This window comes from Vigna radiata, chromosome 9 (assembly GCF_000741045.1).
Source record: "Vigna radiata var. radiata cultivar VC1973A chromosome 9, Vradiata_ver6, whole genome shotgun sequence".
In the NCBI taxonomy this organism is placed as follows: Eukaryota; Viridiplantae; Streptophyta; class Magnoliopsida; order Fabales; family Fabaceae; genus Vigna; species Vigna radiata.
Window position 1 is genome coordinate 3,128,795 of NC_028359.1, and position 10,597 is coordinate 3,139,391.

General features: G+C 36.2%; 1 protein-coding gene and 1 long non-coding RNA gene across 4 annotated transcripts; both read left to right on the top strand.

Moving 5' to 3' along the window:
- Window positions 1–1,454: 1,454 nt before the first annotated feature.
- LOC106773623 (flavanone 3-dioxygenase 3) lies at window positions 1,455–3,471 on the top strand. The gene is made up of 3 exons (XM_014660345.2): window positions 1,455–2,057; window positions 2,375–2,702; window positions 2,975–3,471. Exons 1-3 carry the CDS (start codon window positions 1,543–1,545, stop codon window positions 3,218–3,220), a joined length of 1,089 nt encoding a protein of 362 aa, XP_014515831.1. The 5' UTR covers window positions 1,455–1,542; the 3' UTR covers window positions 3,221–3,471.
- Window positions 3,472–4,087: 616 nt separating this feature from the next.
- Window positions 4,088–9,907, top strand: LOC111242521. Of its 3 annotated transcripts, XR_002669641.1 has the most exons (3): window positions 4,088–4,490; window positions 4,885–4,926; window positions 5,003–9,907. It is a non-coding gene; the product is annotated as an uncharacterized LOC111242521 (long non-coding RNA). The 3 variants fall into 3 exon arrangements; XR_002669639.1 differs by having other exon boundaries at window positions 4,885–9,907; XR_002669640.1 differs by lacking the exon at window positions 4,885–4,926 and having other exon boundaries at window positions 4,091–4,490.
- Window positions 9,908–10,597: the final 690 nt, after the last annotated feature.

Sequence of the window (10,597 nt, forward strand, 5' to 3'; positions counted from 1 at the left end):
TTTTGCCCATTACACACTGGTAAGCTATTACCAAGCAAATTACACAAATCAGAGTGCAGGTAATCGATTACAAGGTCCAAGTAATCGATTACCACACTGGTTTTGGTCTACAAAGCTGAAGTCGTGCAGGGGTGGCACGACTTTAGCTTTTGGTAATCGGTTATAGCTCCAGCGTAATCGATTACAACAGCATGAAGTCGTTTTTAGGTAGCACGACTTCATCACTGTTCATATGAACAGTGTGAAGTCGTGCAATGATGGCACGACTTCTCTTTTTGAAGTCGTTAGGGGGTAGCACGACTTCCCCATATATGTACTTTTTCCTAGATTTGCCTATTTCCGTAATTATTGGGTCAAATTTAAATAATTTAAATATTATTAAATAATATTCTAATTTTTAAAAATAGTAAATTATCAATCTACATCAACAATTATAATAAAAAGGTTATGAAAAATAAAAAAATAATAATAATAAAAAATTGTTGTTAATAAGTTACAAATCAAACTACTTTCAATTGGACTCTAACTCTGTTAACCCATAGATTAAATAAGTTAAGATTGACCCGTATTTAAAATAAATTATTCCTTCTATAACCTAACCTAATTCAAATATTTAATGAACTGAATTAACTCTTGGAATTATTTTTTCTATTAGAACAATTATTCAAATTAAAATATCTCAAGATTTTATCAATAAAATAATTTTTATTTTAATATCTTCCACGCTTCACACATACCTGCTCAACAATTAAGTGATATTTACATAACTTTAATTTTGATATCAAGAAATAAACAATTATTTCAAAATTCATATTTAATAACATTTTTGTAACATAGTAGTATATTGTGTATAATATTGAATATTTAAATATAATATTATTTAGATCCGTAATATTTGAATTATTTTATATTTATTTATTAGAGTGTTATATTATACTTTAGTGACAAAAATTAAGATTGAGAAAATCAATTCAAGAACACAAAAAATAACAATACAATGTGGTAATGAATAGAAACATAATCTTCAAACCTATCTGAATATTATCCAAATAAATTATGTTATATATAACTAATTGTTTCTTTGTCAAAACTTATAAGATTATGAATGTTTAACATGAATTTAATTAGTCTTTTGTTCTAAATATTTTAATTATTTTTTCTTTTGAATCATGAATAATTAAATCTTTATTTTAATTGATAAAGTCCTTGTTATAAATGTTAAATTGATTGGTAACCTAACCCAATAAATAGATAGGAAGAAAACAAACAACCTTATTGTAGGAAGAAAATAGGCAACCCAGTTACCCTTTTTTCATCAAACCTCTTCCAAAGTCTAATTTGTGACACATGTGATAGTGACGAAACGACAAATGAACACATGAATGGTGTCTAACCTAATGTTTGACACGTATCAATCAGATAGCTATGAACCGAGTAATGATAAGAACTTAACCCCATTTCCTTCAACTTGAATGCCAAGGCCTACTCATATTTTTTGTACTATCCAACTTTCTCTTCATTTTCATTGATTTAACTTGTATAATGGCTACAACAACTTCTTCTGAGGTTGGCCAAGTACAATCCAATAACAGAAAGAGTTTCACAAGCGTGAAAGCACTCACTGAATCACCACAACTCAATTCCCTACCTCCTTCATACACCTACACCACAAATTCAGAGCATGAGATAGTGACAGACCCAGAACAAGATGATCCAATTCCTGTCATTGATTATTCTCTCTTGGTTGCTGGCACACCTGATCAACGGGCCAAAACCATCCAAGACTTAGGCAAGGCTTGTGAGGAGTGGGGGTTCTTCATGCTCACCAATTACTTTGTGTCAAAGACCATCATGGAGAAAATGGTTGATCAAGTTTTTGCTTTCTTCAATCTTAGAGAGGAGGAGAAGCAAGAGTATGCAGGTAAGGATGTCATGGACCCTATAAGGTATGGCACCAGCTCCAATGTTTCAATGGACAAAGTCTTGTTTTGGAGGGATTTCCTTAAAATCGTGGTGCACCCAGAATTTCACTCTCCTATGAAACCACCTGGGTTCAGGTTCTACCTCACTCTCTTCTACCTGTTCTCTCAACTCTTAAGAGCCTCTTTTGATGACAGTTACTCATAACCTGAAAGGTTCTTAACTTTAAGAACTAACCCTTAACAACATAGGATGTTACATAGATTTTGCATATGTGAGATACGATAAGTCTAAGATACATATTTAAGTATTTATAAAGAAATCATAAAGCATGATAAACATGTCCTTCAAATCTGTGTTAGTTAGATTACTGTTGGTTATGTTAAATGCAGAAGAATGTGTATTAGTAACTAAGATATTTTGTATGCAAAATTTGGAATTTTTTGCTGTGAAGGGAAGCATTAGAAGAGTACAGCAGAAGAACTTGGAAACTGGGAAAGGAACTACTGAGAGGAATATCAGAAAGCTTGGGATTGGGAGTCAATTACATGGAGGATAGAATGAACCTAGATTCTGGTTTGCAAATGATAGCTGCAAATCTGTATCCACCTTGTCCACAACCTGAGCTTGCAATGGGAATACCCCCTCATTCTGATCATGGCCTTTTGAACCTGCTCATGCAGAACGGGGTTAGTGGCCTTCAAGTGCTTCACAATGGCAAGTGGATCAACGTCAGTTCCACTTCAAACTGCTTGCTAGTCTTTGTGTCCGATCATCTAGAGGTACACAAGAACAAATGCTAGTTAAAATTGTGTTATATCAGATTGCATGATTTGTTACTTGGTTAAGAAGTTTGGTACATATGGTTAGCCCAATGAGATGTGCAAATATGAGAAACGTGTAATTCTTTTTATCAATCAATATTTTACTTCCAGAGACTTATTTTCTCTACTTGACTTATGCTTGTGATATCTATCTCTCTCATCCTCTAATGATTTTGTTTCTTTTCTAACAGCAATTTTGAGATGATATACTCTTACCCTTTTTGTTTTAGGTTGTGAGCAATGGAAAATACAAGAGTGTTGTGCATCGAGCAGTAGTGAGCAACAAAGCTACAAGAATTTCTTTAGCAATAGTAATTGCACCATCCTTGGACACTGTGGTGGAACCGGCTAAAGAGTTGCTAGACAGTCAAAACAATCCTGCAGCTTACACTGGGATGAAACATAGAGACTATTTGCAACTTCAGAGCAGCAACCGGCTTAATGGGAAGTCTGTGCTAGAGAATGTTAAAATCTGAATTTGAATCATATAGAGTTACCTCAAGCTATAGGCTCTAAAGTTAGAGATTGAGGCCAATGTTCTGTAGAGTATAATAAGCAAGCCAAAGGGATCTGGTTTTCTATGATCATCATATGAGAACACATCTGATTCTACATGCTACTTTTTTTCTTTTTATATTTGAAATGCAGAGTATTACTATGACTATCAAAACACGTAATGAAACATGGAGATTAAGCCTTGAAAAGCTTATTATCCTAATCAAGTTCATATTAGTCTTCGTCCTCGTGAGTTGTCTTGTCTCACATTCTTCATTGCATAGCTTCAAACTCCACCATCATGGGAAAGTTCCAACTTCAACAACACTGGTAACTCCATCCACCAACCGCACCAACGAGCTAGATTCCATGAGTTCCACGTCACGAAGAGGCTGAGATCCAACACCACCAATTTCTATCCTATCAAGCCCAAACACGAAAACGACATGAACAACTGAAAATCGTAAAATATATGTATCACTTTCTCTATATTTCATAAAATAATTTATAAAGATAGTTTCTGACTCTGAACAAGGCGAGGGTTTGAAGGATTTCTGTGTACCTGTAAAGTATAATGGCAAATTGTTATTAAATTTTAGGATGATGATATTTTGACAACACTTTTTGACAACTATTTTGACAACGATACATGTGTCATTATTTTATTGGTTTATTTGAATTTATGTTTTAAAAATTTTAAAATGAACTAAGTTTCAAGCTGTGACGTATGCGTTGTCAAAAAGTGTTGTTAAAGAACTTTTTCCTAAATTTTAACATAATAATATCATATTAAAAATAAAATTTAAAACTTAAAATATATTTGAAAATTTATAAATATTAAACTATAAACTGTGAATCAAATATTTATAAAATTTTAACTTCAAATTCAATCACAATTATTTATTTTAGTAAATTTTATTTATTTAACATTTCCCGTTTATCATCCATTTCAATCCGACGAGTCCAGTCATTTACTTGTCTATTTGATTGGCTGTTTTTTTTTTTCTCAATCCTACGTGCTAATTTGGGTACACTACACACAGTAGTTATACAGGGTTTAGGGCGCCCACGTCGGAACGCTTGCAAGCCACCACCATCGCACTGAAACCGCGAGCACTGTCCACCACCGCACAGAAATAGACCATCACCACGCGAGATTGAGAGAGGAGGCGTGCGACGCCACGCACCACGCGACGGGAGGGAGAGCGGCGCCGGTTCCCACAGCAGCGGCGCTTCTGAGAGTACAAACAGGTTGTTGTGCAATCCCTTGATTTTGCCCTGATTTTCCTGATTTTGTTTTCTGATTGTTCTGATTGATTTCGGTTCTACTGATTTTCTGATTGTGTTATTGTCCTGTGTGTTTATATGAATTGTGTTATTGTGCACTGTGTGTAGCATTCTCTGTGACAGAGGTTTCATTTTGCGTCTATGCTTATCCTTTTTAAATTTCATTTTCTGTAATAGGATTAGTAAACCTGGTGGTTGCACAAACTGACTTCATTTTCTAAATTAATGGACAAGTCAATTAGATGGCTAAATGCTAAACTGGGCCTGTATAAGTCCATTTATTAGCACAACATTACAGAAAAAAAAATTTCCAAATTAGCCAATGATTTTTCTGATATTGTTTGGTGGATTCATGCAGTTTCAACGAAAGTGAATATCTGATGTTTCATGTTATTCTTTGGTGGGTATATTATACGTAATTTATGTTACTTAATAGATACTGTGGCGATTGGATTTCAATCCATTTGACTTTGCAGGGGCTTATAATTGTGGTCCAATAGGATGGGGAGTGTTACAGAAGGGAAGTTGAGGTTTTGTATAGACAGAGGAGGCACGTTTACTGATGTGTGTGCAGAAATCCCAGGTCGGTCTGATGGCCAAGTTTTGAAGCTTCTGTCAGTTGACCCTCTGAACTGTGATGATGCACCGGTGGAAGGGATAAGGATGATCCTTGAAGAATTCGTTGGTGAGAAAATTCCCCGCAACTCCAAGATTCCCACTGACAAGATTGAATGGATAAGGATGGGTACAACTGTAGCAACAAATGCACTTTTGTAGCGTAAGGGAGAAAGGATTGTTGTGTGTGTGACTCAAGGCTTTCGTGATTTGCTTCAGATTGGGAACCAGGCTCGCCCCAGCATATTTGATTTGACCATGTCAAAGCCTTCAAATCTCTATGAAGAAGTTGTAGAGGTTGAAGAAAGAGTTCAGCTTGTTCAGTCTGAGGAAGAAGAAAATCAGGGTGCTTCTTCATTGCTAGTTAAAGGAATTTCAGGTGAGCTTGTCAGGATTGTGAAGCCTCTTAGTGAAGAAGCACTAAAGCCTATACTGAAAAGGTTATTGGAGAAAGGAATTAGCTGTTTGGCTGTTGTTCTAATGCATTCATACACTTATCCACAACATGAACAACAGGTTCAGAAGTTAGCTTTGAGTCTGGGATTCAGACATGTTTCTATATCGTCTGCTTTGAGTCCCATGGTTCGTGCTGTACCTCGTGGTCTAACAGCTACCGTAGATGCTTATCTGACCCCAGTTATTAAAGAATATCTGTTAGGATTCATCTCCAAATTTGATGAGGGAATTGGAAAGTTGTTAGGTTCTTTAATCAAGAACCTAATAGAAACTCACTTCTCTTTACTCAAACACAACACACGAATGCTGAATAGCTTCTTTATTCACAAAACAATCAAAGATACAATGTAGAGAGCTTAACCTCCACCGATCAGGACAACACGTTCCTGACAAAACAATGGTATTTACTTCGCTAACTCCCAAAACTACTCTCACAGCCCTTATATACAAACCTCCTAACTACCCAATCTAACTGCCTTGGCAGTTAGGCTGTGAACTGGTCTGTGTACCAGTTTTCCTTCTACTATATACAAGTAATGGCCTAACAATACCTCCCTCGCCTAAAACAACCTTGTCCCCAAGGTTGAATTCAGGATATTGTTCCTGAATGGTAGCCACATCTTCCCAGGTCGCCCCCTTCTTGCCACTCTATCAGAACCTGCGGTACTGCAACTTCCCCCAACTGTCTTTGTCTCCTTTCCAAGACCCTCACAGGCCAAAACATGGGCCCCTCGGCCTGCAGCTCCACCGTCAATTCCTTTTCTACTCTTTTCTCTCCCACCGCCTTCTTCAATTGTGATACGTGAAAGATCGGATGAATCCTAGCTGTCTCGGGCAACTGTAGGCGAAAAGCAACCTTTCCCACCTGTTGTAACACCTGGAAAGGGCCATAATAACGTGCTGCGAGTTTTGGATGTAAACGTGTCGGCATAGAAGACTGCCTGTGGGGCCTGATTCGCAAATAAACCCAATCTCCCACCTTGATATCTGCTTCCCTCCTCTTTTTATTTGCCTGATTCACCATAGCATCCTGCGCTTGTTTCAAATGTTGTTGTAATTGCTTCAACGCTTCATCTCTAGTAATCAAGTCCTGTGCCACCATTTCAACAGCTGTTTCCCCAGGGATAAATCGACTCAAAGCTGGTGGGGGACGTCCATACACAATCTCAAAAGTAGAACATCTCGCTACAGCCTGATAACTGGTATTATACCAATATTCTGCCCAAGGTAAAACTGTCTTCCAGCTCCTAGGTTGCTTGGAACAAAAACACCTCAAGTACCCTTCAAGAATCCTATTTACCACCTTTGTTTGACCATCGGTCTCTGGATGGTAAGTTGTGCTCATTTTGAGCTGGGTACCCTGCAGTTTAAAGAGCTCCCTCCAAAAAACACTAAGAAACAAAGGATCCCTATCACTTACAATTGATGTAGGAATCCCGTGGAGTTTGACTATCTCTTGAGTGAACGTCTCTGCCACTGTACGAGCTGAGTAAGGGTGTCTCAAGGCGATGAAGTGGCCATACTAGCTCAGTCTATCCATCATCACCAAAATAGCGTCAAAGCCTTGAGATTTGGGCAGCTTGACGATAAAATCCAGGCTCACTTCCTCCCAAATAGCCTGCGGAATTGGCAGAGGTTATAATAAACCTTGGGGTGATGCAGCCATATACTTATGTTGTTGACAGATCACACATGCAACCACAAACTCGGTCACAGTCCTCTTCATTCCCACCCAGTATAATGATTGGGCGATTCTACTATAGGCACGGAATACTCCCGAATGTCCCCCAGTGTTAGTCACGTGATATTCAATCTTGGAATCCAGCTGGATTTGGTCGACAAAACCAACCTCCCCTTATAATGTAGTCGGTCCTTCTCCATTGTATAAGCAGCATGTGAATTCGGATCCCTCCTTACATCTTCAATGATCTTTCTAAGTGTTTCATCCTCCTCCACTTCCTTTAGAATGTCTTGGAAGTCATGCCAATACGGTCGTGATATAGTTCGCAATTCCAGCTCCTCCATATTCCCTTCTCCCTTTCTCGATAAGGCATCTGCTACTTTATTTGCACTTCCCGGCTTGTACACTATGTCAAAATCGTAGCCCATCAGTTTGGCTATCCAATTTTGCTAACTATAAGTTGTAATCCTCTGTTCCAGCAGATATTTAAGGCTGCGTTGATCTGTATGTGTTGTAATTTGAGATAATATCTTTTAGAATCTTCCTAATTAGAGGAAATAGATACATAATCTTTTATTTTATTTTATTTTTTCAAGATTTCCTAGTTTCCCTATTTCCCTTTTTAGGAGAATTAAATTACTACAAATAAAGGGTATCAGAATGTATTTTTCATGATTTGAATAATAAATTAGTATTACTTTCCACATGGTATTAGAGCTTGTCTGATCCGCTTCCGCTGTCTTTGCTGTCTGTTGGCGGTCAGCCGTCAGCGGCCACCTAAAAATCTCTTCTTTAACATATGTTTTTAATGGGTTTCAATTACCTTAGTTAAGTTCTAGCCTTCTTTTTTTTTTTTCAGTATTACCCAATACAGTGTTTGTTTGAGATTAGAGTGGGATTTGAACCCGGATTTGAACCCATTCCCTCTCGGACTAGTAGCTGAAACTAGTACTTTAGTTTTGTTGATGGCCAATCAATTTTGGCTCCTTTTTTTTGGCATTCTTGTTGACTGCCAGTTGAATCAAAGAGACCGTAAGTCTTTTCTTCAAAGAACTCAAGAAAGGCTACTGCCTTCGTTGCTTTTTCCAATCTGTGCAATCTTTCTCAGAGATTGGATCTGTGCAATCTTTCTCAGAGATTGGATCCCCAATCTTTTGTTCATTCATTCTATTCTTATGCAAATGAGGGGTAGAAAAGGGTTTTTGGGAGCAACTATACCTGATAAGGTGAAACTCTTCTGCTGTCAATATTTGAACCTGCAAATTAAATCTATTGACATATTAACTTCAGTGTGCATCTAGTTTTTGACAAGTACTAATCTAAGTTACTTCTGTCTCGGCCAATTTTTCCCTTTTGGGAAATGACTTGCAAATATATACCGTAAGTCACTTTAGAAGCATATATATCCAGCCAAAATGCATACTACCTTATGGAGATCCTCGAGGATTAGAAGGTAAGTCATGCATATTAAGGAGCTTTTGGCTCTTCCATACAGCAACATAACTTTAAAAATATCTAGATTTTTCATAAAATTGAAATCTTGATTATGGATAGGGTTAGTTAGACAACTTTGATAGTGTTTCTATTCTCATTCTTTTTCAACATGTAGTATTTAATTCTTCTTGCTATATAAGACATTATATCCTCTGGTTTTTTTTGAATTGGGACTAGGATTCTTCTAGGATCTCCTAGATGAAATTTGGTTTTGGACTCAAATCTTGTAGGGGTATCTTAGTATGCCTTTGTTTATTGGATCACCTTATGTTTAACTGACAGGCTTCTGTTGTTGGGAAATTTGAGGATTGTAATATTTTTGCTATTTTTTATTCCTCTTTGCGTTGGTTAAACTTATTTGGTTGAAAGATTTTACTATTGGTGCCATAAAGCTGCAGATTAAGATGTATCCAATAACCTCTTTGTGTCCCAGCAGCTGACGCAATTGGTCTGTTTCCTCTGCAATCCAACATATTTTGATTGGAATTTTCGGCACGAACTAACATCAAGAAAATCTCTGAATTTCAGCTATCCATGATGAGCCTCTAGCTGACATGAATGGTGGCTAACTTAACGTTTGACACGTTTCAGATAGCTATGAACCGAGGTATGCATGGGATTCACTAACTCCAACAAGATTGCTAAAATAGCTCCGCATCATATGGGACAACGGAAGAATGATGATGGTTGAGCATTCAAGGATGAACCTCAAATGGATGAGGGATAGGATGTGGACCCAGTAAATGTAGACATGTCCCATGTTGCACCAGTCGTGAGATCCAAGAATGAATTTGAAAAATGTGCGTTGAAACATCTGAAAACCTCGGTCTCAAATCATTCAACCTATATGTCTCGCTTTGACGCAATTGACAAAGAAATTGTTGCATTACCACAGCAGCCGAAGGCTCAAAACATGGATGAAAGTGAGTCCGGTGAAGAAGTGGAGGAAGATTATGATTAATCAATTTGTTGCATTTCAATTTTTGTTAATATTTGTTCTTGTTTGGTTTGTCTCTATTTTTACTTGACATCTTTAACCTTGTTTAATTTGTTTAACTGCTGAACATCTATGGATAACTGTACTCTATGTAGGAACCTTTTTTATCTAATGATATGTCTAACTAATTGTGGTTTATATTCTGCATACCAAAAGTTTTGGAATTTTTTTTTGCTAATACTTGAAGAGGGAGAAAGTTTAGTTCTCAAATGCAAGAACATGTGTTAGCCATCATAAAAAAAGAAGAGGAGATTGTTAACAAGGGAATCCTCTAATCTAAGCAATTCAAATGGTTAAAATGATTAATTTGTTCTTCACATGTTTTAATCTAAATTGAATGATTGTTTTTCATGATGTTGAATTACGTTTTAGCATGATTAACAAGTTGTGAAACTGTGTTAAAATGTATGTGTTATCAAAATCTACGGTGAATGAATGATAATTATATGAACTGAGTATTAAAACTGTATGTATATTTTAATTGATTAAAGAAATAATCTAATCGATTAAAATTGTCAATTATAATTGTCTGATACATATTAAAAAGCTTAGTTTTCTGTTTTAATCGATTAAAAAAATAACTTATTAAAATTAATAATAATATACCTTTGTTATATATATATATATATATATATATAGGATTCAAACTATACTTTGAGACAATTTTGGTTTTAGTTCATTTTCAAATTATGGTACAATTTAGTTTTTCAATTTTAGAAAACTTTGGTTTTAGTCTTTTTTACCAAATTTTTTTAACTTTATTTGTTGTTTCAAACGCGTTTCTCAGTTAACATTGAAGTAAAAATGTGTCAAACAGTGTAAACAATC